This window comes from Cydia splendana, chromosome 19 (genome assembly GCF_910591565.1).
Source record: "Cydia splendana chromosome 19, ilCydSple1.2, whole genome shotgun sequence".
Classification (NCBI taxonomy): domain Eukaryota; kingdom Metazoa; phylum Arthropoda; class Insecta; order Lepidoptera; family Tortricidae; genus Cydia; species Cydia splendana.
In genome coordinates, this window is record NC_085978.1 from 7,262,574 (window position 1) to 7,290,549 (window position 27,976).

Consider the following 27,976-nt stretch of genomic DNA (forward strand, 5'->3'; position numbering starts at 1 on the left):
AAAATTGAAACTTATAACCGCGCACGAACTGTGAATTTTCTTTGCGCGAGCGCCACGTGACACGACTATCGTGCGGTCGAGCGGCAGCCCACTGCCATACACCTGCCCTGCCCGGGAGGGCGCCGGCCAAATGTACCTAAACTGCGTAGTGACACCCCCCTGCCAATAGCCTATTGTAATTAATATTAATTATTATTAATAAAACTATCTATCTTACATTTTACACACCCTATATTTTTCACAAAACATCCTGTATTGTTTTCTACTAGCAAAAAATAAATACGACTAAAACCAGGCTTTAGTTGTTATTAAGGCTTAAGTATAAAAAATTAATAAGTGGTAGTCAATTCTTTCACATATTTCAATAAACATGAAATTAGTTTCTTCCTCACGTTTTCCTGTAATCTTCTTTAAAATTCTTAGTGTCCCTTATTTCCTTTATACTTAATGGGCATTTTCAATTTTGGGGTTAATCTGTTGTAGTAGGTAGTAGGTACAATATCAAATATTGAGTATTACAGTTACTTTCAGTTACTGTGAAACAGCTAATTTTATCTCTACAGGGAAGAGACGAGCGCGTTTAAAAGCAGTCAATAAAATGTGTATGATCGATTTATTATTCATTTGACTTTATGTTCGTGCACGCCAGCTTAATCTCTGAACACCATATTCTTCATCAGTTAACGCGAACACGAATTTAATTCCTCGGATGCACTTGAACGGGGTAGCCATTGACGGAGGCAACCGATACTGCCATCACGAGCCGCATGTCCTCGTACGACTCTGGAGAAGTCAGCCGGAACTTTTGAAATACCTTGATGCATATAGTCTTCACAAGTTTGATAGCGAAGTACCTCCCTGAAATCAAAATGTGATCATATTTTACGGCTGCGAGACGGCTTTTTTTCTGACATTCTATATGCACAAGTAAAATTTACAATACCAACTAATCCTCCGTTAAAAAATCACTTGCATTGAACACTTTTTTACCACTGCTTGTTAATCTAAATATTGTAGGTTATGGTAAGTTGTTCAAATTCATCTTAAAATATCGAATGAATTTAATTATAAAACCATTGCATAAAATAAACGTCTTAATAGAGCACCAATCATAATAGGTAGGTACTTAAAAATACACGCAGTGCAGGTAAGAGTGTGTAACAGAAATAATCTTACCCATGCAATCCATTGGTCCAAGGCTGAAAGGAATGTAGCAATTCGGATGGCGTAGCCTGGAGTTTTCAGGACTAAATCTTTCCGGTTCGAAGGCGTTCGGGTTGGTCCAATGCCGCTTATCACGATGCAGGTGGTATATTGGCACTACGAGCGAGCTCCCAGCTGGCAGTGTCACTTTGCCTGCAACACAAAGAATTTCTTATATTATTCTCTCAGATCCATGGGCACAATAAAATTAATCGTAAAGCTTCGCTAGCATTCTATTGAGGCAAATAAAGGGTAACAGAACACCAATAGAACGAAGTTTGTGTTTACGTATTTCCCTTTAATAACATCAGTCAAGTATTTCGCTCATGGATGGGTTATTTTTAACTAGTTTGATTAATTTACATTATTTTCACGCATTCGTCACCTAAGTAAATATTATAAAAACCCAGAGATATAAGAGATTCGGGTCAGAGATACCCAAAGCCTCTGGTTGTACAAAAGAATTCCGTACATACTTATTTCAATGTCTTCAGCTATGGTTCTTTGGAGCATCACTCCGATAGGGAAGAGCCGAATGACTTCCTTGAACACCATGTCTAGATACGGCATCAATTTCAGGTCGTCCTCGGTGACATCTCGGACATTGTCTTCGAAAACCTCCTTTATTTCGGCGTAGACTTTTTCCTGATTATAAAAAAGCAATGTTTTATTAACAGGTATAGGTACATTCGCATTTAATTTTTTTTGTACGTTATAACTTATCTAAAACGTGGACTGATCATAAACATCAGACCGTTAACTAGGAGTATCTATGTGAAATGTGCTTCTTACAATTTGGTGATAGATAATTTTATGCGAAGTAAGATAATATTTGATTTCCGTTTGTCTCCAAATATAAGGTGGTGGTACTAGTGCTCCACATGCTAATGCCCAATAGATGACATCCTGCTGTCACCTCTATTGACAATGACTTAAGTTTCAAGATGACATGTACTGGGACCGCGTCGAGCACCAGTACCACCACCTTAAGTATTATGTGTCATTTGCATTTGCTAGCGAATGCGTAAATACGTTACAGAATTGGTGAAACAGTGGAAACCTGTTGTGTCACCTAAATTGAATGATTATTTATTTTGAAGATTATTATTATTTAATGTATGTTAGTCTGTACTGTACGTAGCTTTGGGCCTTAGTTACCACTACTTGCCTGATAATAAATAATATTCCATTTTGAATTTTGATTCGACTATCAGGTCGTCTGCCTCATCCTGATGACACCACTATGCTTGAAATGCACTAGTCGTTAGCGTAAATCACAAACGTAATATAAACGGTTGTGGGAAACTCGTAATAATGGTAAGCGATTATATAATGTAAGCGTTGCCTACCTGGCATTCGGGATGATATGCCATCATTAGCAAAGCGTATGATGTTATCTTAGCAGTCGCCTCTTGACTCTGTGAACATGTTGAGAAGCGGAGTAAAACATTTTATTTCGTAACTAAACTAATATAAACTTTATTTTTGTTATATGTTTAAGTTATGTGTTGCCAGGTCACCCCACAAAGACGATATCATCGTCGTGTCACTTCTTTGTGAACTCATCATAATGCGGAGTATGTTTAGTATGTGCTGACAAGTACAGAAAATATGTGTATATACGTACTGCTGTAAAAAGGGTGAACCATTGCTTCACCAGTTCTTCGTGGCTCGGTAGTTGATTAGACAATAAGAGCCTGTCGATGACGCTGAGCTCTGTGTTATGTGTGCTGTCACCCTCTGCGTTCAGGATTTCCTTGATCATACTTTCGTCCATCGATTCCAGAATTTTCAGTCTATGCTTTACATTTGTGTTTGCGATTTCAGTGATGTTTTTAATCAACTCTTTTTGTTTTTGGTAATATTTGGTCATCCAGTAAAATGGATCGACTTGCAGGTACCATTGAGTCATTCTCATGAAAACTATTAAGTACACACTAAAAAAAATAGGTAGCTAAAGTACACGAAAGTGTAAGAATAAGTATTAAAAAAGTTCTCAAATGCGAGTTGGACCAGGCAAAGTAATGGATTTCTTACTTTCATACGTACACGAAAAAGAAATTTTGTTTTTATATGATAGAAGCAGTATTCATATTCTCTACAATAGAAATACCCACTGTAGGCTAATCAAATTAGATTATTTTGAAGAATTGATTCCCAACAAGCTAAAAATCGTTTTAATACGTGCATTTGGTCCTTCAATTGTTTTAATAGCAGAGAGAAATACGGACAGACGATCACGATTACTACTCCAATCGTCAACTGTGTGGTAGTATCCATGGGAGATTGCAATACAAAAGTTTTCTTACTCGTGTGCATCGTGCAGAAATTTTGAATTCATATTTGGTAGGGCTATGGTCTGTTCCCTTGTCAATCCCATTAATGTCCCTGAAAAAGTAAAATCTATTCAGGCAGGTATAGATGGTCAAGCAAATCTTGTCAGTAGAAAAAGGCGCGAAATTCAAATTTTCTATGAGACGATATCCCTTCGCGCCTACATTTTTCAAATTTGCCGCCTTTTTCTACTGACAAGATCTGCTTGACCATCTATAATTGGCGTGCATCTCACGCACGAATTTCACGTCATTTCGCATTCACCAATCAGCGTCAAAATCAAAATGAGATAAAACTGTAACTAGTCTGAATTGGATTCTTGGTACCTTTTTGAAAATTAGTTTGCGTCTAAGAAATGTTTTCGCACAAAACTATAATTGTCTGAGTCGTGGCTTGTCCAACAGGTCTCCTTCGCCATACAGCGGGGTAACGCTGCTAGTGTGATGGGGACCTTTGGACCCGGTATGGCTCGGAACGGGTTTTAGCTTCTTAAGTTTTGTACATAATTATTGTAAAATGTATCCTTTTATTTTTTAGCAAATAAATAACGAATTTATTGTCTATTACATAGTTATCATTAAATATTAAAAATTTATCATCCTATTATTATAAATATATTATTATTGTAATAATCGAATTGAAACTATAGTGATACATACCTACTAACTTTAAGCTAATTTTATGGTTTCACTCACGTATTTAAAGTACCTCGCGCGGGTGTGCGTCACTAAGTGACCCGTAAAATTAGCTTAAAAGTATTGTAATTCTTTAGACTTTATTATTATTTTACTACAAAAAAATAAAAAACAAAGAAACAAAATAATTATGTATGGATGGGGTGAACACTCTCAGCTTACTACACTTACGGCAAACAGTGTAAGTGGTGCCCAAGACTATGTCATCGTAGGTATCAAACGTTTTTCCTCCCGATTTAGCCATAAGCCGTTTTACAGTTTCATTAGCTTCGTCGTTGATAACTTCATCGTAGGCTTCTAACGCTTTTTTGCCATAGTTAGGTAGTACCGTCTTTCTGCAGATTCGCCAACTAGGACCTAGAATTGTTGGATTTTATAGTACCTACTTACATTTGTGCAACGTGGGGGTAAGTGAAATTTAACCCCGATATATGTAATTTAAAACCCGAGTTTGCAATATTCTTACCCCCGGAGTTACACATGTTTTCATCACACTTGCGAATAAAAAAAATAATTTTAAGCGAAATAATTCTTAAAATACGGTGAGATTTCAAACATTCGTCCGCAATATTGTAATTTTTGACAGGGTCGGCATCTTTAGCACAGCTCTATCCGGCACTAAGCCACGATTGAAAATTGTGTAATACCTAAAGTCAGACCGAGAAAAGTCTGCAGCGATATTGATAGCCCACGCAGTGCAAGTGTCATTTTAAACGTCAAACTTCTATGAAATTATGACGTGTAAATAACACTTGCACTGCGTGGGCTATCAAAATCGCTGCAGACTTTGCTTGGTGTAACTCTTGTACATTTTTTATTTTGTACCTACTTAAATATTCAGAGATCTTTTGAATCATTACAATAAGTTTCGTCAACAAAGTTATTTGTAAATAAGTTCTGAGGTACCTGAACCACTGAGGAGGCCGGATCCGCAGTAATCTTTTATGTACTTGTACTGGGGCCCTTTAATGCTGGTCTTCTGACTTTTGAGAAGCGTCTGAGAAACGAAAGATTTAAAATAAATCGTCGGGTGACAAGCAAAAGACACTAAGTACCTACCACCACAGATTATATAATAGTTCTTACGAACAGATACTTATCTCTCAAAGAAAACGCAAATACCTACCGGTTTGATACCTACACAAAAATACAATGGAGTGACCTTCAACGCGCCGCTCCCCACACCGCGCGCACCGGCACAACGCTAGGGTTGCTGACGCTTAGAAATGAATGATAAATAAATACCTACTTATCAGCGGAGTGAAATAAAAGGAAATCTAAATCTTAAATTATACCTAACATTCCGTTCATGCGTTAGTGTTTGCGAAATACTCATTTTAAAAGGTCATATGTCCCTGTAGTAACCGCAGTGATTACGCCGTTTTATAAACCGCGCAATTATCCTAGGGAGAATTAGTTTTAAAACTTCGTGTAATTTAAAACCAGATAGAGATTAATGTTATCATCATCGTCATCATCTCAGTCATAAGACATCCACTGCTGAACATAGGCCTCCCCCTTGGACCTCCATTCGTACCGGTTGGAAGCGAATGTTATACAATAAAGAAAAATAATAGAGAACCCATGAATACAGGTACTTAATTATTTTTAAGTTAACCATAGCATAAACGAGTAGGTACTTTCCGGTGTAAAGTTAACTTACTGTCGTTTAAATAAACATTTACCAAAATAAATTAAAAATTTGCTACCTATTACAAATATCTAACTACACATTTGTCGTAATAAGCACTACATGTTTAATTAAAGAAATTTAATAGTATCTACGTAGCTTGTAACTATCGTCAAAATTGACAGTGCGACGCGCGGCGACGTGCGTGCGTGAGCGCGTGTGGCAACCAACTGGCTTGCTTTTCTACCGTGAACGGTAGCAGATTCGTAGGTATAAATCCGAGCTCGCGCGGAGAGTTCCATAGGCCTGGTACCACCACAAGTTCATAGCCATAGTGAACCATATTAGTAATTAAAGAAGGTCGATTTTTGTTTAATTTTTTAGTAATTAGTGACTTTTGCTTGTCACGTGCGGAAAAGAGGAATGAGGAGGAGGTGCGAATTACCTATTCGCACGTGTATCGTACAACGTTTTACATGACAGTACATATGGCCCTTTAAACTTTTGACATCGCACGAAAATTTTACGCACTAGTGCGGGAAAATAGGACCATAATTATTTATTGTAAAATAATATTACAGCCTTATTCTTTTGCAGTTAAATTGCTTTCTTTATTATAATTACCTTAATGTCATCGGGATCGTTCACAAAAATATTAAGGTCAGGTCCAATCCATACCCTGAAGAGGTCACCATACTCTTGCAGGTACCTTCCAATAGTATTTGTTAACTCTGTAACATAAAACATTTTATTGTATGTACTTTGAAGATGCTGGTACAAAACCAACCTCGATCACCGGAGGTCTTTGTAATTTTTAGGGTTCTGTACCAAATAATCAAAAAGGAATCCTAATCTGTCTGTCAGTCGGTCACATCGCTAAAATCTCGAGAAACAGTTATGCTATCGATTTAAAATTTTGAATAGTTAGGGCGAGAACTCGCATGCGAGTTCCAATCCATACCCTGAAGAGGTCACCATACTCTTGCAGGTACCTTCCAATAGTATTTGTTAACTCTGTAACATAAAACATTTTATTGTATGTACTTTGAAGATGCTGGTACAAAACCAACCTCGATCACCGGAGGTCTTTGTAATTTTTAGGGTTCTGTACCAAATAATCAAAAAGGAATCCTAATCTGTCTGTCAGTCGGTCACATCGCTAAAATCTCGAGAAACAGTTATGCTATCGATTTAAAATTTTGAATAGTTAGGGCGAGAACTCGCATGCGAGTTTCATACCATTGCGGGTTTTGATTGGTCGGTTGAATTGGACGTAATCAACAGTCCGCAATGTAACTAAAATCGCATGCGAGTTCGCGCGCCGTCTAAATCAGCCCTTACAATGTAAACAAGGCGGGTGTGTAATGCTTAATATAATTATAAAAAAAACTATCATACATTTGTTATAACGCCATTTGATATATTATTGTATGTTAGGTATGTTGGGGTAATACCGGACGGATTTGGCACTAATTGGGAGACCTCGCGAAATATTTTTTTTTCTCGAGCTCAGTACGTGTCAGCTTTTAGAAATATTTTGCAAATCGTTAAATAATAACCGAAGTTTAAGCCTGAATATTGGCAACCTTCAATGTTCAACGGTTTCAGTTTTATACGAGTGTAAAGATGAGACATATTTTTATTCGAGGGTAACGATGAATTTGTCATCCCGGGGGAACATCGGATGGCGAAAAAAAACCGGTTCTAATGCTCAGATAATAAGGTATCTAAAAGAGTATATCCGATGTTTAACCTCCTCCAACGTATATGAATTTCAGCCACGAATAACTGGAAACTTAAAAGTTCTCATCAAATGTTTAAAACTTTGCATTTTTGCATCCGATCTTGACCCATATACGAAAATTTGGTAAATCTGTGGCTCTCAAAGTGTGATATGTCAATAGAAACAATTTCCTAAGTAATACATTCATACATATACAGGGTTACTTTTTTACCAGTACAATAAATCAACATACGTAATTGTTGCCAATAATAAAAAATACCAGCATTCTTTGTTACTACTATTTGGGAACAAAAAAACAAAAATACCAATGCCCGAACTTATCCGCTAAAGTACTAGAAAATGTGGATGCCTTACGCATCAATTAGCAAACGCACGAACTGGCAACTGTTTGTTTACGTCATCGCGCGCGATTTAGCGAGCGGCAGCGGCACACGTATTGACATAAAAAAATACTACTTGATCCCAATTCTTCCTTCATACTTGCACGGGCTTAGGACCGTCAAAATGAAGATGTTGCTTTGTGTGAAGTATGACAAAAGGTCTCGAAATCTGATAAAATTACGAAGTAAGTCTGCAACATTTTTCATTGAGGCGTATTAAAAAAATTGGAATCAACTATGTACAATGATTGAAATCTACCCTACATACCTAATTAATGGAGTCCATTTCTCGTACTAATTCACATACTTAAGTAAATGTTCAAAATGCTGTCCGTGGTTTTGTAAACAAAGCCGTGCCCGTTTTTGTACGTTTGCTTCGATTCTTTCCAAGTAATTTTCACGTTTAATTTCGTCAAACGCACTGTCTTATCGGTCAAAGGGTTGCACTTTGCATTCGCAGTTTCCCGGATGCTTTGTTGTTGATGGTTATTTGTAAGATAAGTGAGAGTTAAATAAAACGGGAACAAATAACACAAACGTATTTTTGAAGGAAATCAAGAAGTGACGTGACAACACATGTCAGTAAGAACAGAAAAATAAAACCTATCTAATGAGGTTGCGTTCTTAGTCTCCAACAGTTGTCAAATCGTGCGCCGCCGGCCGCTCGCCCCGCCCCGCCCCTTTTACCTCATACCGTTGACACCTTGTAATTAGTGCAACCAGAAGTTACTAAATTGGTGAAGGATAAATTAATTGATGCGAAATAAAAAAAAAGAAATTTTTTATTTGTGCAATGTGATCTATTATCGATACCAATGATGTGGTAAAATTTATTGTACCGGTAAAAAAGTAACCCTGTATAGCTACGTACACTGCTAATATCTCTTCCTTTTGAATTACCGTCCTCGAATAAAAATAAAGGAACGAAATAATTACGATAAAAACAGAGTTATTACAGTCATAAAAAAACAAAGTTTGACAATCACTGTTGAATTTTAAATGGGTAAAGGTCGGATTGTTGCTATCCGATCTTTACCTGCAAGGGTAAAGATCGGAAATCGGTCTACAGCAGTCCTAGGTCTGTTTTGATTGGATTAATTTAAAGATAAACCTTCAAAACGAAATTTGACATCTACTGAATCACAAAAACAACCACAGTTTTATCACAATACTCGACATAAATTACAGGACGAAGATCGGATGGCCAGAAAAATGGCCAAAATTACCTTGCTCCCTTTAAAGGCGCGTAGAACACATCCGATATCACTGAGCGGCGGAGGGACACTGGTGTCCGAAGCGCAATGAAATTGCGTCTTGCACGTTGTTGTCAAAATTAAGAAATAAAGCCTATTTTGGCGGAAATGAATTTCCTACGTTCTTCCCCCGCATCCGATATTACCCCAACATACCTTAATGTAATTGACCGAAGCGAAGCGAAGGTCTCCGTTTTGACTCGGGCATTTTGCTTTCGTATGTCCGGATGTTCTCCTCTACAGGTCGCAATTCTTAAGAGCCAACAGGAGTGGTCATTCCTCCATACAAACGTAGTCCTCGTTTTCCTCCGTGGTTTTTGAAGCTAGAGCAATGATTTTTTCAACACAGATTAATATTGTCAATATCTGTGTCGGACCGTTTTGCTTTTTTTGATATTTTTGTTTTTTAAGGCGCTAGAGCCCTTCAAAAACGGCCAAAATGGCCTAATAGACTATGCCGCAATGAGAGGCGTGGTATTCAAAACTGATATCAATTAGCCAAAAAAGCAAAACGGTCCGACACAGATAATTTCATAATCATTTAGATTTCCAAATTTGGTTACGATTGGTTAAGTTTTGGGGGAGGAAAAAGAGGACTACGAAACCTCGATTTTTGTCATTTTTACGCAGGATTTTTCGCCTCAGCTGCAGTTGTCCCTATCGCACTAATTTTAGGGGCGGAGTCAAGTTTCTAAATACGTACACAGCCAGAAAAGTGATGGGCAATAGTCGACATTTAATGTCGATAATCTAGTGATGTAAGAAGTTATCGATAAACCGTCTTGTGTGAAAATATCTAGATCCTAAGATACAAGGGGTTTTGGGTTGAGAGTAGGGAACACATTTTTGTAGTTATGATATACAATCTATTATGAACTTTTTGATTCTAATATTTCAAATTAGAAATGAAAATCAAAAATATTTTATTGCATGGTTAAAATGGGTAAACAAAATTTTTAGGTACCTACAGGCACGCTTCGTAATTGTCGAGCAATTTAGGGTCCTAGCTGAATTGGTTGTTCCATACTTACTCGGGCTCTATGGAATGTCCAATTTAGCTAGAACCCTAAATGGCTCAACAATCACGGAGCGTGACAGTACTAATGATTCATGTTCTGTATATCCTGCCCTACAATGGCGTTAATATTTGGTTGTCATGTCTATACTTCGTTTTTAAGCATTATTGAAAAAAAAAATAGTAAATACTAATATTAACCACTAAGTACATAACTATTACAAAAAAGGTAAATAATTATACGATTGCATGCTTAAAAAAGACACGTCACCTTCACTCTAATGCTAAACAAACGAAGAATAAGAACTAACAGCGATAAGACCGCCTGTTGCTACCTTTATCTACATTGTAAATCGGTTTTAGGGTTCCGTACCCAAAGGTTAAAACACGGGACCCTATTACTAAGATTCCGCTGTCCGTCCGTCCGTCTGTCACCAGGCTGTATCTCACGAACCGTGATAGCTAGACAGTTGAAAATTTCACAGATGATTTATTTCTGTTGCCGCTATAACAACAAATACTAAAAACAGGATAAAATAAAAATTTTAGTGGGGCCTCTCATACAACAAACGTGATTTTTGACCGAAGTTAAGCAACGTCGGGCGGGGTCAGTACTTGGATGGGTGACCGTTTTTATAAATAATGGTACGGAACCCTTCGTGTGCGAGTCCGACTTGCACTTCGCCGGTTTTTTTTTAAATTTGTTTTTATGTTTGTGGTGTAATAAAGAATATTTTAGAGTCAGACCAAGAAAAGTCTACAGCAATTTTGATAGCACACGCAGTGCAAGTGTTATTTATATGTCATAATTTCATAGAAGCGACGTTTGAAATAATACTTGCACTGCGTGTTCTATCAAAATCGCTATAGATTTTTCTTGGCCTAACTCTACTTTAAATTACAAAGTAAGGCCTAAATTATAAAATAAGGCCCATCAATGTTTTTTTTTTTGTGTTTATTAAACTTGATATTTTGTCTATAGTATTAGCGGACATGGCCTCAAAATTTAAACCCGCTTAAGAATCGGGCCTTATTTCGTGCATTATATACAATACTACCCATTTTTGTGTAGTCATTATTTATACTATAGAAGCATTGTTTGAGTAGCCAATTATTTAAACAGTATTTTTTTAAAGGGCAACGGTGGCAATATTTTAAGGTCTGGATAATAAGATACAGATCTTAATAAGGATATCAATGTAAGTGAATGTTACCATGACTACCAAACAAACAAATGTGATAGAATTTGCCAGCTGGCATTGTAACATTCAGACAGTTACCTATGTACCTAATCTGAAATATGAATAAATTAGTAATATTTTAAACAGGAAAGTAAACCGAATTTTGGCCTTTTGCTGGACACAATCACAATAGTAATTTGTTTTACAAGAGGGCAAAGTTTATCGCCACCGGTTGATGCATTTGCAGCACCAATGGTAGAAAATGCAAGCTCATCATCAACTGCATAATCGACGTTTGATATGACTATTGAATCCGAGCTTTTTGATCATGAATCATGATAAAACAAAATTTTAGAAGGTCGCAGAATAGTGGATTTAAAATATTTATTTTCTGTGATCTCAAATATCAGGCACGATCATACAAATTGTACATTTGCTGATCTTGCCTTTGTCATTGAAAGACGTAAGGGTTTACACAGAGAATATATATTTAAGTGTAATATGTGCAAAAAAAAGGAAACGATACACTCTGAAGACCCAAAAAGAAAATGTTAGTAAATACTGCTCCTCCCCATGGTTACTTGGTTCCTTATTCAACCTACCTGAAATTAAACGAGTAGGTTAGTAAATTATATCATTTTACATTATAAAGTTAAATGTTTAGGTATCTCAATCACTTACTCACTGGTGGACATGGACGCAAAATTTTTGCCCATCTACTTATACTATCTTATAAAAAATGAAATTTTGAAAGTTAGCACGCTTAAAGTTCGTTTTTTTTTGCATTAAGGTAACAGATTTTGACATGTCTTATTAAAAATTACCATTGAAAAATAAGTCATAGCAAATATGTTAGAATTATAAATCATATTAATCATATTAATGAGCAACTTGCACCCTAAAGGATAACTCACGCTAGACCGGGCCGTGTCCGGGCCGGAGCTTCCGGCGCTTACTTTTCTATGGGAAGCATCATGTGATCGCCTGTCATGTCATAGAAAAGTAAGCGCCGGAAGCTCCGGCCCGGACACGGCCCGGTCTAACGTGAGTCATCCTTAAACCGGCGAGCGTGTATGAGGAATGTTATGAATGTGAAGGAAGCGAAAATGGTATGTCAGGATCGTAGCAAGTGGAAATCCGTGGTCTCTGCCTACCCCTCCGGGAAATAGGCGTGATTGTATGTATGTATGTATTAATCATATACTTTTTTATATTCTTTTGCTTTCATAAGTAATATAAACTAATTTTTGAAAGCGTTTTTCAATAATTATTAATAAAAAGACACGTCATGATTGTTTACCTTCTTTCTAATGCTAAAAAATAACGAACTATAATAACCGGGCCTTATTTGGTACAGAACCTTGATTTGATAGGTACATCGGATATTCTGGGCCCCTGAGTTTGTTACGTAAAGGACAAAATGGTGACATGTGGTTAGAGCTGATACTGTTAAACTAGTGGTTCTGTGCGCTAAGTATAAAAAATAAGCTTCAGCGCCCATACAACCATTTCCAGTCGCCGTTACGACGCGGTGTTGACACATCTTGTGTCGACACCGTCTGTTTCGGTCACAATTCCAGTCGCAGAGTCGTCGCCGTGTCGACACAGTTACCAGAAATGGGGAAGGGTCGACACATGACACAAAGTGACATAAAGTGTGGTCGCCGTGTGCACACATTGTTTCGGGTTTGCGACTACTTTATGCCAAAATCATTCGTTCATTCGTTCATTTTGTTCCTGTCAAATGGAAACTGTCAGATGGAAAAATACTTAAATAAAAATAAGTGACATTAATACGCCATCTCTAAAACGGATTACAAGACGTAATTATATATTGTTTGCATTTATATTACAATAGGACTTAAATTATTATGGGGAATTAAACTGCTCGAGTGATTTGATAAACTAAGTGTAATATAATCAACGCGCCACCACATTGTTTTAGTTTAGCCGGAAATGAAATTGTTTACTTCTCAGTGCCTGTGTTCATAACTATATTATTTGAAGCATTTTTAGTACTTCGATGCGTATACTATACTTAAATAACAGAAATAACGCTTTACATACTACGAAACTTGTTAATTATGATGTATAAATATGGTTTAAGGCTGAGAAATATTGCAGTCACAAAGTAGTTGCAATGTTTCGACTTTGTGTCGACACTGTGTTGACACATGACACGCGCTGTCAAAAGTAATAACAAAGTTACTGGTATGTTACTGGATTTGCAAAATGGCTCCTTGTGTTGATTTGTTTTCAGATATTCTCAAAGTGTAAAAATTCCGTGGTCAGAGATGGGCATTAATCGATTAACTGTTTATTCGACTAATTAATGGAATAAAAAAAGTTAATTCTCAAATTTTAATCGCGATTAGTTTAGTCGACCTAACATAGATTGAAATTGAATTAATCTGAATATTAATCGAATAAATTATCGATTAAATCTCGATTGAAAGTTGACAGGGGGCCATTTTTGTACGTAAAAATAATAGAAATGTCTTGCATGCAGATGGTAGCAAAACACTTTGTCATAAAAGTCGAGATGGGTGTCGATATATAGGTTTTAGGGAGTGCCGATTTCGAAAATAATGACCATTTTGGAATCCGAAATGGCGGCCATGCACTGTGTCATAAAAGTCGTCATGGATGTCGTTTTATACGTTTTAGGGGGCCCCAATTTTGAAAATGATGACCATTTTGGAATCCAAAATGGGGGCCATGCACTATGCCATAAAAGTCGTCATGGGTGTCGTTTTATAGGTTTTAGGGGGCGCAGATTTCGAAAATGATGACCATTTTGGATTCCAAGATGGCGGCCATGCACTATGTCATAAAAGTCGTCATGGATGTCGTTTTATAGGTTTTAGGGGGCCCCGATTTAGAAAATGATGACCATTTTGAAATCCAAAATGGCGGCCATGCACTATGCCATAAAAGTCGTCATGGTTGTCGTTTTATAGGTTTTAGGGGGCGCAGATTTCGAAAATGATGACCATTTTGGATTCCAAGATGGCGGCCATGCACTATGTCATAAAAGTTGTCATGGATGTCGTTTTATAGGTTTTAGGGGGCGCAGATTTCGAAAATGATGACCATTTTGAAATCCAAAATGGCGGCCATGCACTATGTCATAAAAGTCGTCATGGGTGTCGTTTTATAGGTTTTGGGGGGCGCAGATTTAGAAAATGATAACCATTTTGGATTCCACTATTATGACAAAATACGTAGCCGCCATCTTGGATTATAAAATGATCATCGTTTTCGAATTCTGCACTCCCTAAAACCTATAAATCGACATCCGTGACGACGCAAGTTATCTTTATTTTCAGATCTAACAAATTGCTACAGAATACAAAGGACAAAAAAGAAGCGAGGAGGTAATGAAACAAGCAAATATACAGATGATTCCTCGACGCAATTGGGTGATTCTTAAATTGTGTCCAGATTTTTTTTGTTATAAAAGTTTTTATTTTTCACATATTACTCTCACAAGTTCCGTGACATTTCGACCTTGTAATTTTTTAAGTAAATGTTTTTGTTTATCTATGAGGATCTCACTAGAATAGTATAATCAAGGTATGTTTATATTTGATGAATGAAATAGTAACGCAAAAAAAATATATTTGTGTCTTATATTATATTCCTGCCGAAGACTTTTATTTTACCTTTTCCTTCTACACAAGTTTGGCCCAGTAATAAGAATTTAGGGCTCTCAATTTTATTTTGACTTCTACAACAGTAAAGCTACGAGGCCATGTTTGGTATCGTTTTCGTATAAATTCGCAGTACCAAATTTAGTTAAGGTATCACATTGACACCATTCCGAAGTAAAAACATATAAACTTATTAAAATACTTTCTTTTAAACTCCTCTTCACGCTTAAACTGCTGAACAGTTTTAATTTAAATTTGGTACACATATATTTTGAGTCCCGAGACAGGATATAATAAGTTATCTCAAAAATCATCCTTTAAAGGTGTGAAATGAGGTGTAGGGGGAATTCAGAATTGACTTCTTGAAGTTAATACTGTTTAAGTTTAGGTTTGAAGTCATGTTTTTTCATCATTTTTAACTAAATCAAAGATGTAGACCATCCCAAATTTCATATAAATCGGTTCAGCGGTTATTGATTTCCCGTACAAATTTCCACGCCACTTTTCACACCTTCAAAAGATAATTTTGGTTATAAGATCTATCCTATGTCCTGTTCCGGGACGCAAACTATTTCTATACCAAATTTCAACGAAATCGGTTCAGCGGTTAAGCGTCAAGAAGAGTTTCAAAAAACCGGCCAAGTGCGAGTCGGACTCGTGTATTAAGGGTTCCGTACATTAAGTCCGACTCGCGCTTGACTGCATATTTCTAATAGGTTTTCCTGTCGTCTATAGGTAAAGAACTATTTTGTGTATTCAGACGGACATACAGACGCACGAGTGATCCTATAAGGGTTCCGTTTTTTTCCTTTTGAGGTACGGAACCCTAAAAAGATTTATTTTTATTTTGTGGAATGGTGTCAATGTGATATCTTAAATGGATTCAGCACCCCAGATTTATACGAAAACGATACCAAACACGGCCTAGCACCTTCACTGATATAGATATATCAAGATAAAATTGAGAGCCCTAAATAAACTTTCAAGAGCGGATATCTCAAAAACTATTCAATATATCGAAAAAATTTACGGAATAAACTTGTAACAAATTAAATTAACTTTCATTTTGTATAAGTGGCCATGTCGCTGAGATGCATAGTTTCCGAGATATAATCGAAAAACGGGAAAATGGGACCTTCAAAGCCCCCTCTCTCCCCCCCGCTCAAGGGCTACGGCCGGGGACTTTTGATATGTTCACCTCCTAACTTGTCAAACCGAGTTACGGAGTCAAAAATTGTGTTCCGAGCATTTCCCTCTACAACTTTTAGAGCATTCGTTGCCTGACCTAAGTAGCTTATTGAATTTCTTTAAAAACTTTTCTGTAAAAGGTTGACGGGTGTTGGGTGTTTATGGTTTCGGTCGATTATTATCATTTGCATTGCCCATGATGACTTACTAGAATTACGAGCACACGAGACACTAATAGTAGTTTGACAAACCTTGGTTTTCAAGAGGTATTTTATATTGACATTTGCTGTCACATATTTGCTGTCAGATTTAGTCGCAAACCGCACGCAAAGTGCACACAAATGTGTCGACACCTTGTTACGGAAAAGTGTAGACACGGCGACGACACTTTGTTTCGAAACAATTCTAGACACATTGTGTGGACTCTGTTACGACACATCTGACATTTAGTTACCACTTTGTGATTCTGCGACTGGAATGGTTATATGGGCGAACTCATTAAGCCTAGAAAAAACCCTACACCCTACTGCCACTTAAGTCAGTCTTGAGTCTTTGAATCAATTTCCGTAGTAGTACTACTACTACTAAGGTACTAGGAGGTAATAAGGCATATAGTAGGTATAATAAGGCCTACCCGAAAAATAATGTTCTTACAACAGTGTAACCGTGTTAGTTATTTGAGTAACATATATGTAAAGTGATACAATTAAAAGCTAACAGCAAACCAGTACATAAATTATATCTTATGTACTTCTTATGAATTACACTCTTATAAAGGTTTCGGCTAATTACGCTTAATTACTTGAATAAAGGTAGATGAATTGCGTGCGGTCCAATAGGTAACCACAACTCACGGAGTCCAAAACAATAAGCTGATCAGCAAAGTCAAGTAAACAAAGCCAAGTCACAGTAGTAGAAAGATTATCGAGTTCCGTAAACGTAAGCCGGGTCAAAAAATTCAATCGCAACACAGTAAGTAATAAGTGAACGCCTCGTGGCAGTAACGCACGAAAAATAACATTGCAAATTGTCGGCAATGAGGCGCGCGCGGGTGCAAGCGTACGCATCTGTGTGCGTGCATTACACACACAAATACAGTCTCTCACGCCCCGTCAGAGCGACGGGTATATTCAGCTTGAAATCTCAAAATTGACTTTTAGCTCAGCTCCCGTTTCGTCTTAAATTTTGTGACCGAATTTTATGACTAAATAATTTTTTTTTGTCAATCCGGTTTTTGGAAATTTTTAAAAATGGCGGAGTCGTGATACCTGGCGCCTAAACAAATAGTCGTATCGATATCATAAGACTTTTTTCTTTTTTAAACATGTTTACAGAGTTAATAGCAAAAAATGCAGAAAAAAATTATCGCTGGTTTAGGCGGTATTTAGATATTTAATTTTAACTAATTTTAATTTGAGAAGGAGTAGCTAAATTTCGTCAACCCATCTAAGAACTATTTGGCTCAGTTTGTAAACGTTCGCTTTTTCTGTTTGCACACAGGGTCTGGGTTCGATCCCCAGTAATTGTATGCTGGGATATTATAACTTTTTGTATTTTTTTACACATAAATTTCGTATTGTTTTTCTTTAATTTACTATACACCGTGTTTTTATTGAATTCCGTTAACTTTGGGGTATAGTTAAGTACGTTTATAAGAACGAAATGGCATAGCTAATTTTCAAAAAAAAAATTTTTTTTTGTTTTCTTTTTTGTTTTTTTTTTGTTTAAAAAGTAATTAAATGTAGCATATAGCGTTGTTGTAATACGGGCATCACATTTAACTCAACCAAACAATTGAAATCTGTGACATATCAATGTCATTTCGTACATCAATCGACCGAGATTGTACTTAAGTTTAGTAGCAAATGTATGAACTCATTCTAAACACTAATCAATATGTAAGCCGGCCCTAAGGCAAGTGTACACGCTTGTAGAGGCCTTATAGTAAAAAAATAAATTATGGATTATCTCCGAAATGGACTTAATTAGAACATCGGTGTCTTTGAGAAAGTTACTTGATTTAAGCTCAGGAATGCACCCTTGAAATTAACGGAAATCAAAAAAAACACGGTGTATTTAGCACCATGTTATTTCAAGCTCTGCTCGCGAGGTCTACAGCTCACAGAGCCTCTAGTTTTTATTATATGTTTCCTTTATTATATTGTGATTTCATCTAAACTGTCATTGATATAATTCCTAATGTAATATAATTTTCAAATCGTATAGAGACATGTTTTATAATGACATTTAGTATATTATATTTTTGTATAACGTAATACTTCATACAATTTTATCAAGTATAAATACATATATTGTATAACATTTTTTGGCATATTTCATTTACTGATCACGTAAAGTTTTACATACTTTTTATAACTAGTACGCAGGCCTACTGCTTTTGTTAGCTATTTTATTCTAGGGAGGTCGCAGTTCTAACCTAACCTAACCAATTTTTTCACGGTTTTCGTTCTGTGGGGGCCGCAGTTCAAACCTAACCTAAACCACTTTTTTGCTAGAGTATTTTATTCTACGGAGGGTCAAAGTTCTAACCTAACCTAACCCTCCTTTTGTTAGGTAGTTATTCGTTTGTGCGGAGTCGCAGTTCCAACCTAACCTAGCCCATTTATGTCATGCAACTATTATGCCACACAAATAATTATGTTTTGTCACTTGTTATAACAAATAATATACTTTAGAGTATGTAATAATTATGGCAATGTATATTAGACGAAGTGTAAATATACCTTATGACCATTATACCAATAATAACATTATATATACCGTTAATTAGGTATTATGGCAGTATGCCATTTATTACGTTATTCAAAATAACGATATAGCAAACTATAATATATGAAAAGTAATTATAACAAATGTAATACACCCAAACAAGGCTAGTCAAGACGCATTGAAAGTATTTTGTGACTGGAAAAATACAATTTCATATCTATCTTAATTATTTTTGATTACCTACCAAAACAGATTTCCAAACTTAATTCGCCATTTAACAGAATTTGTTTATTATTATAGAAATTATGTGATATTAAGCTAAATATAAAAAGTTGTTGAATATGGTTCATAATATGTTAATGAATTATCCCTGCAAAATCGGCATATATGAGTCATACTGAAAGTTTCTATAATGAGCCATTTAGAGATCACGCAGTGCACAGTGAAAGACAAAGATTATTGTTTGTAGATATACTTAGGTAACTTTCTATGTCTATTTTTGAGGTACCATACTGTATTTGGGTGTGATGTTGATTTTCAGAAGCGGTATTTTTGGGAGCGTTGGTGGCCTAGCGGTAAGAGCGTGTGACTTTCAATCCGGAGGTTGCGGGGTCAAACCCTACGAACCGGAAGCCAATGAGTTTTTCGAAACTTATGTACGAAATATCATTTTGATATTTATCAGTCGCTTTTTGGCGAAGGAAAACATCGTGACGAAACCGGACTAAGTAATTCCAACAAGGCCTAGTTGCCAAGCGGACCCAAGGCCACAGGGCTGACACGCCATACATCAAAAATCATTTGCGTAGCTATGTGTGAACGGCACGTTTGTACACGCGTCATTGTGTGGGTACGTTGCTGAGGGCTGATGGCATGGTATAATAATATACTCCACCTGTCTTCGCGTCTTTTCGTGGTCACGTGACTGACACAAGCCTACGTCATCATGCGACAGCGCAATATGATAATATGCGATAGCGCTATATAAAGTGGCAATATTATTGTGACGTAGGCTTGTGTAACTCTGGGAAAAGAAGACCATGTTTTATTAGACTATGGGCTGACGGGGAAGGCGAAGCCGAAGCTTGCCGAGGCCGGCCGAAGTGACACGACGAGCCGCCGCGTAGGATAATTCGATCGAAATACGTTAGCAAACAAAACGTATACCTATGTTTTATTTCGCTCCAATTGTTGAATTGGCTTTGTCAGTTTGTAGTCCTGCAGTTTTTTGAAGTGAAAACTTCTTTAGCGGCGCTGAGCACTTTTTGAGGTGGGGAAAAAATGATAAACTCGATTAAGCGTAACGCGTAACGAGTAACGTAACGCTGACGTCATGTGTCACGGACAATGATATTCACCAGAGAACTTTAGTCATAACGTATCATAATCAGGCCAATTATTTAAAACTGGACTTTTATATTAAGCAATAAGGCTCAATGTTCTAATCTTGTACGGGCTGGTCTCAGATACGAGGATCTCACAGTTACATTCTAACTTTATATCACTCAAATATAATTAAATAAAGCTACATCTTGATGACATCGCTAATAAAAGTGAACTCTAGTACTGGTGAATAAAACTCAAAATATCATGACCAAACATATTTCGATGCGAGGTCTGCAAGGTAACTTTACAATTTCTATTCGAATTTTAAACAACCAATATAATTCAATAAAGCTACATCTTGATGAAATCGCTGATAAAAGTGAACTCTAGTACTGGTGAATAAAACTCAAAATATCATGACCAAATATATTTAGATGCGAGGTCTGCAAGGTAACTTTACAATTTCTATACGAATTTTAAACAATTAACTAGAGATGCAACGGATAGTTGTTTGGCCGGATACCGGATACCGGATATTCGGCCTGACCCTCGGCCGAATATCCGTATCCGGCCGCCGAATATACGGCCAGCGGAATTATACCTACATTTCGGTTTTTCAGGTGCGCATTCTGCAGGTTTGACCTGTTTCCTAGTGAACGTTCGCACAGACACATTTCTAGGTTTGAAATGAGTGCGCGTGCAAGTCAGTGAAATGTTTAAATTGTTTTAAAATAATTAGCAAGTACGATTATGACCGTGTCTGTTTCTTAAAACCAATTCGTTTACTCCAAAATCACTAATTGTTACTATCCGGTATCCGGCCGAATAATAAAATAATGGCCAGATAGGCCGTATACCGGATAGTAACCGAATATCCGGTGCATCTCTACAATTAACGCTACTAATTTAAGCTCACTGGCCAGCAATTACGGAACTAAAGTTTTTCAATAGAAAGGAGGATGGGTCAATTATACATAGTGCTGCAGACATTTTGGACTAGTCATTGAGTTTTCACTTCTGTCGGCACTCCCGGAGTGCAACCCGTTGTTTTTTTAACTATTAAATAAATAAAACAACGCGAATGACCCGAGCAACAAGTTCTTATTTTGTGAAAAGTGTGTAAAACTAAAAATAAAACATTTACGAGGAATATCTGTGTAGAACACATTCTACACAGATATTATATACTGTTTTTAATTCAGGAACAGAAAAACCTATGATATTATTATTGATATGCAAAAGTTTAGCCTTAATTAGGTACTTATATTTCGTGTTTTAAATATTGGAAAACTTCATTATTTATTTCTACAAATTGATAAGTACCCGTACACAGCACAATACACCGGTATTTTGAACGTTCCGTCATCGCGGCGCTAACCGAACTGAGAGTACGCCACATGGTATAATAATATACTCCGCCTGGTACTCCATTCCCGTCTTTTCTAGGTCACCTAACTGACACGGGCTTACGTCATCATGCGACAGCGCTATATGATAATATGCGATAGCGCTATATATAGCGGCCATGTTGTTGTGACGTAGCCCCGTGTCACTCTGGGAATGGAAGACCATGTTTTATTAGACTATGTACGCCAGAAGTCCGCCAGATTTCTGTCGCGGGGCGAGGTAATTCGAGTTGGGGCGGGGCGGTGCGTGGCCGTTCTGTACGATAATACTATTACTTATTCTGTGCCAAGGCTCCCATGAGCCGTGGCAAAATGCCAGGGTAGCGCGAGGAAGAAAGAGGAGGAAAGTGCATTTTCATAATTTAAACCCGAGAAAGGTTTCGTGTTAGAATGTGTAGACACCAGTTGTGTGCTACTTAATGATAAAAAGTCCGAGAAAATCGCATATCATCAGATTCAAAGAACCTTAGGTCTCCAACTGGGTAAACAAAAACGTAAGTATTCTAATTCTTTTTTCATACTACGTAATTTTCCCGATGTTTTAAAGTTGGACAGGAAATAATCTTACCTTCAGGAGGGCCCACTATTTGTAAAGCGTTACCCAAGATCGGTATCGTAGGAGGACCAGGGAGCTGATCGGAAATATGCAGCAATTTCTGGTTCTTAATCCGCCATCCCATCCAGTAAAGTGACACAGCAGATAGCACGAGGGCGATGAACCAGATCATTCTGTAAACAGAAAAAATATTGAGTAACCGGCCAAGTGCGAGTCGGACTCGCGCACGAAAGGTTCCGTACCATTACGCAAAAATCAGCAAAAAACAAAATCACGTTTGTTGTATGGGAGCCCCACTTAAATATTTATTTTATGTATTCTGTTTTTCGTATTTATTGTTTGTTATAGCGGCAACAGAAATAGAAATATATCATCTGTGAAAATTTCAATGTCTAGCTCATACATACATCACGGTTCATAAGATACAGCCTGGTAACAGACATAGAGGAGTCTTAGTAATAGGGTCCCGTGACGGACAGAGGAGTCTTAGTAAGTAATAGGGTCCCATGTTTACCCTTCGGGTACGGAACCCTAAAAACGACAAATAAAGGAGTCACTGACATGTGATAACCGGCACGTGTATTTATTGGAATAAATAAAAGATGGGCAGAAACAGGTTGTGTATGTATAAGTACCACATAGCGAATGATTTTTTTTTGGCGAGCTGAGTAAATACAACGACCGCAAAATGTCATTGCCGTAAAGTCTATTAAGTGGGTGATATCGGAACGTAAAAAAATTACAGGTGTCAAAACAAATTTCTTTGAAAATTTAGTTGTCAAGTTCAAATCGACAACAAATGGCAGTTTTTGTACGTTTCTCCCGCTGTATAAGTTCGGTACGCCGAAAAAAAGTACTGTAAGTATTTTGTTATATATTTTTATGGTAGATTATTAGATAATGTATGTGTAGTAAGTCATAACTTACCTTAGTTATTGTTTTCTGATAAAATATTCGATCTAAAAGTTTGTGGTTTGTATGAACCCTCTGCCCGTCTGGGGCACGTTCGAGTGGTTTATAAGTGGCCTCTGCCCTGCAGGGAGCTTACATGACATTTAAGGGTAAAATTCATTATTATGAATGAACCCTCATAGTACAAAAGTAATATATTTTCCTTTGGTTATTAAATTAAATATTTATTCAACGGTCAATCTTACGAGCCACGACATCCATGCGAGCCAAGAAAGTGCTGGCAGTTAGTGCATTTTGTGACGCAAGTGTAAATGTGATGTGCACATAACTTGCCCTTAAAACTACTTTCTATGGCTTACAAGGCAGTGGCCATATAAGGACCACGTAGCACCATTGGTCACGAGCAGTGGGCATATAAAAACCACCGGGTTTTTTTTATTAAATTAGGGGTAGTAAAAAAAATCAAGAAATTACTTTTCTTTTTAAGCTATTACCTACTCGAATCAGTAATCAAAAGTAAAAAATGCGTCAGGCCTGTTTAAGGGTTAAACTGGTTTTTGGAGAAAATCTGCTTATTTATTTATTTATTTATTAGAAATAAGAATTTTAGTATTAAGTTAGCTAGGTAGTAAATAATTATGTATATTATCATATTATACTAACGTTACTAGCCCCAAGATATAATCTGTCATCCAAGTTGGTCGCAAATAAATGAATTTATTTATCTAAGTATATATTTAATTAAAATAATTCAATATACATAATATAATTATATCCGTATTTACTAACTCACCTGTTAATGCTTTCTCGTCGTAAAATTTGGTAACTATTAATGTTTAAATGTTTTTAAAATCCGTACATGCGAACTTGTTCGAAGTTGAACTTATAATAAATGACTACATTAACTTTATAGATTAAGCATTTGCGTCAAATCCGCTAGTTCTGATATTTTGCAAACTTGTTTATGATGCTGACCTGACCTTCGTTTGAGGCCTCGAGCGCCGAACGCAACTTTCTCAAAACTCTAAAAAAGCCACGAGATCGTACGTAAAGGGGCGAGGATCGGCTCCCCAGGGCCAATCTATTCTATATTTCATCCTACTCTTAGCAACTAGGGCAAGTTATAATATCATTTTCATACATATAATTCAGGGACGAAAACATTATATCTACTTATTCATCTATCTCAGCGGTCGGCAACCTTTTAGCAGCCAAGGGCCACATAGTAGTTAAGGAAGTAGCCGCGGGCCATCATTAAATATCTATGGAAATCGTCACTGCCAACCGCTACATATTTTTACAAAAAAAAATGTATGACTGCCTGCTTTGAATTGATACTTTATAAGTTTATAGAATACCTCAGGCATAAATGAGCTTAAAATGTTCATTTTTTAGGGTTTCGTACCCAAAGGGTAAAACGGGACCCTATTACTAAGACTCCGCTGTCCGTCCGTCTGTCCGTCTGTCACCAGGCTGTATCTCACGAACCGTAATAGATGATGTATTTCTGCTGTCCCTATAACAACAAAATATACTAAAAACAGAATAAAATAAAGATTTAAGTGGGGCTCCCATACAAAAAACGTGATTTTTGACCGAAGTTAAGCAACGTCGGGCGGGGTCAGTACTTGGATGGGTGACCGTTTTTTTTTGCCGCTTTTTGCATTATGGTACGGAACCCTTCGTGCGCGAGTCCGTCCGCAAATCGCCACAGTGTAATTGTAAAGGCCAAATTGTCACAAATAAATAGGTACATAAACTTAATTTTCTTTCATTGTGCAATAATCAGTTATTTTGTATGAAGGCATTGAAAAGGTATAACAACTAATTAAAAACTGAATTCCGTAAATTGTTGTTTTTTCTGTTTGTGTTGCTTGCTTTTAATTGTAAATTTTCTCTGTGTTTTTTGTGTTCTCAATAATGTTAGTCTTAAGTTGTAAGCAAGCATGCAAGTTAGATTCCTACCGAAAATCAGGGCTAGGGCTTGCCATGGCATTACGCTGAGTAGGTGTCCTCTTGTCGTCCATTCAAATTCCTTTTCTCTTACATATTTATGTAACCAACCATGATGAGACGTAAATAAATCTATGCTATTCTATTTTAAATTGTATGAAAATTATATATAACTCGCCCTAGTAAGAGCAGAGCAATAATGGACTGCGAGCCACGAACAGATTTCCATGACCAATCGCCTCCTAGGCGATAACTCGTATATTGGTTAACGGCTTTGTATGATGATCCCTCATGGACAGCTGCTCAGCAGGTCAGCTGGCACTCCGTTGGTGGGTTGAGGAATGGCAGCCACCGAAACATGTAAAAAAATAACATAAATTTTGTCATCGCCTCCCGTTTGATACTTTGTCAGAAGATAGTTTAGATGTTATTATAAATAAAAAACCGGCCAAGTGCGAGTCGGACTCGCGTTCCAAGGGTTCCGTACATTACCCAATTTTTAACAATGTATTTTTTATATGTGAAACGCGAGTGAATTGCCTTTAAAAAACCCGTAGGTGTCGGATCAAAAACTAAGTAATTAGTCCGACTCACGCTTGACTGCATATTTCTAATAGGTTTTCCTGTCATCTATAGGTATAGAACTATTTTGTATATTTTTTTTATTTTAGACCCAGTCGTTTCGGAGATAAAGGGGGGGGGGGATGGTAATTTTTTGGCTATTTTCTTAAATAACTTCTGAATTATTTATTTTAATATTACAAAAAAAAATATTTGAGATTCTCAAATCAAAATGAGCTCTTTCATTTGATATGTAACACAATATAGTTTAAAAACCATTATTTTTAATTTTCTCATTTAGTTACCCCCCAAAAACGGCCTCCGTGTTTAAAATTCATTTGTTTGTGTTGTGTTCATGTGTTGAAAGACCGTCAGCTACTCGCATAAACATGTAAAAAATAAGCGCTGTACCTTTTTATTATAGTAATAACTAAATCATGAAACTTTGCATGTAGGATTTCATCAGACATTCAATAAACGCCTTACGGATTACATAGTGGACATAAATCGTAGGCGCGTATTTTTTACATGGTTATGCAAGTAACTGACGGTCTTTCCACCGCTATACAACCGGCTGACGGTTTTTTTTTATTTTTAATAGCATCTAAACTATCATCTGGCAAAGTATCAATTGGGAGGAGATGACTGAAAAAAAAATTTGTTTTTTATATGTTCTTGTTATCAACTGACGGTCTTTCCACCGCGATACAACCGGCTGACTATATTTTTAATGCATGATAGCTTCTAAACTATCATCTTACAAAAGTATCAAGCGGGAGGCGATAACTGACGACATTTGCTCCTGGCCCGCGGTCTATAAGAGCAGGAAGAAAATATAGCATATGTAGATTGGACCTGCGGAGCCGACCCTTTCCCCCCTCTTTTTTGGGGGTAGGCACGGTACGATTTCGTGGCTACCAGGCTAAATCAGCCTTGTTTTGTTTAATCTAAGGAACAATTGTGTTGTGGAGCATACTTTTGGCGCTTCACTGCCGCCTTAAGGTGACATTCCATTTCCAACGACAGCAGCAATACCATTCATTTTACTATGGAAATTGACAATAACACCGACGCGTTCGTACTAGTAGTGCAGCTGCGGTCAGAAATGGAATGTTACCCTTAGACTCGGCCGCAGCTCCGGCCGCGCGTGCCGTGCGACTGATATGAGAGGCGGCGAAGGTGCGCAAGGGCGAAGAAGTTTAGAAATGACATTTGTATTGTACCTTTTATTATTCTGATTTAATAAAGATTTGCAATTGTTGCAATTTGCTGCAGACTGTTACAGAATACCTATTTAATTTAAAGTTCTTTAAAGTTTCAGGTTTTAAAAAGTTACATGGGAATGGCATCAATCAAACCAATAGACATATCAACCTCATATCAAAACAATATTTTAATTTATACTAACAAAATCTGGTTCAAAATCCGAAATAAAGATTTTCAATTAATTCTTTCATATTAGTTGAACCTGGAGTTCAAAAACACTGGGTGTCCATTGACAAACTCGACTGACACGGCGCACAGCAGCTTGAGATCCGCGTAGGTCTCCGGAGAGGCAAGCCTGAACTCGCGCAGAACCCTGATACAGATGGTCTTTACCAGTTTGGTGCCGAAGTGTCTTCCTGTAGAGCAAATGTAAGCGTTGAGGCTCATTTACCTTTGCAAAATATTAAGGAAGATGTGGAAACTTAAGTAGCGAGTAGGCTATTATTTAAACTCCACTTGGCAACTTTCTCCCCCCAGCTCTCTACACTGATGATGCCCAAGTGCAATTTTAGACGTTTTGGGGGGCTCATCATGTGAGGGCAAGTCACCATCTGTCGAAACTAATTGTCAATTTTTTATTTTTTCTAGCCTGAATGAAAGTTTTTACCACTAGGTACATACAAACTGATTGCCCAACAAGTGTGCTTTCGAATATTAGCAAGAAGATAAAGCGAATTTACACTTAACTTCCCATACACTACAGTGCCAGCTCTTTCTGCGATCACATCTCCATGGCGACAGAACAATTTTGGTTTTGGTTTTTGTTTAAAGCCTTACGCTTCGTGCCTAGTAGTAGGGAAGGTCAAACAACTGCCTAGTCGCTTCCGAAAAAAATTGTCTGCGTCAATTCTTGCCAATGCTCGCTTTAGGGTGCAACGGAAAAATCCTAACGCTAACTCTAAGATGAGGAAATGCTTTGAGCATTCTCACAGTTTAGGTATGGTAAGCAGCATTACACTTAAAAGCTATAAAAAGTGACGCTGTGCGCTT

At 37.1% G+C, this 27,976-nt stretch overlaps 1 protein-coding gene across 1 annotated transcript; it reads right to left on the minus strand.

Moving 5' to 3' along the window:
- Window positions 1-386: 386 nt before the first annotated feature.
- On the minus strand, window positions 387-22,479 carry LOC134800195 (cytochrome P450 4C1-like). The gene is made up of 10 exons (XM_063772686.1): window positions 22,307-22,479; window positions 6,487-6,593; window positions 5,139-5,229; window positions 4,404-4,589; window positions 3,513-3,591; window positions 2,831-3,140; window positions 2,553-2,621; window positions 1,680-1,848; window positions 1,177-1,356; window positions 387-858 (listed from the first exon to the last, which is right to left on the minus strand). The coding sequence occupies exons 1-10, from the start codon at window positions 22,464-22,466 to the stop codon at window positions 698-700; spliced, it is 1,512 nt and encodes a 503-aa protein (XP_063628756.1). The 5' UTR covers window positions 22,467-22,479; the 3' UTR covers window positions 387-697.
- Between the last annotated feature and the right edge of the window lie 5,497 nt (window positions 22,480-27,976).

What these genes read in the sequence shown, in the direction of transcription:
- LOC134800195 (XM_063772686.1), bottom strand. Translation starts at nt 22,466, where the DNA reads ATGATCTGGTTCATCGCCCTCGTGCTATCTGCTGTGTCACTTTACTGG. An exon ending in CACCACTTACACTGTTTGCC is followed by an intron (nt 3,592 to 4,403) that starts GTAAGTGTAGTA and finishes TTACTTTTTCAG; the next exon opens with GGACATTAATGGGATTGACA. An exon ending in AGCTGAAGACATTGAAATAA is followed by an intron (nt 1,357 to 1,679) that starts GTATGTACGGAA and finishes TTTGTGTTGCAG; the next exon opens with GCAAAGTGACACTGCCAGCT.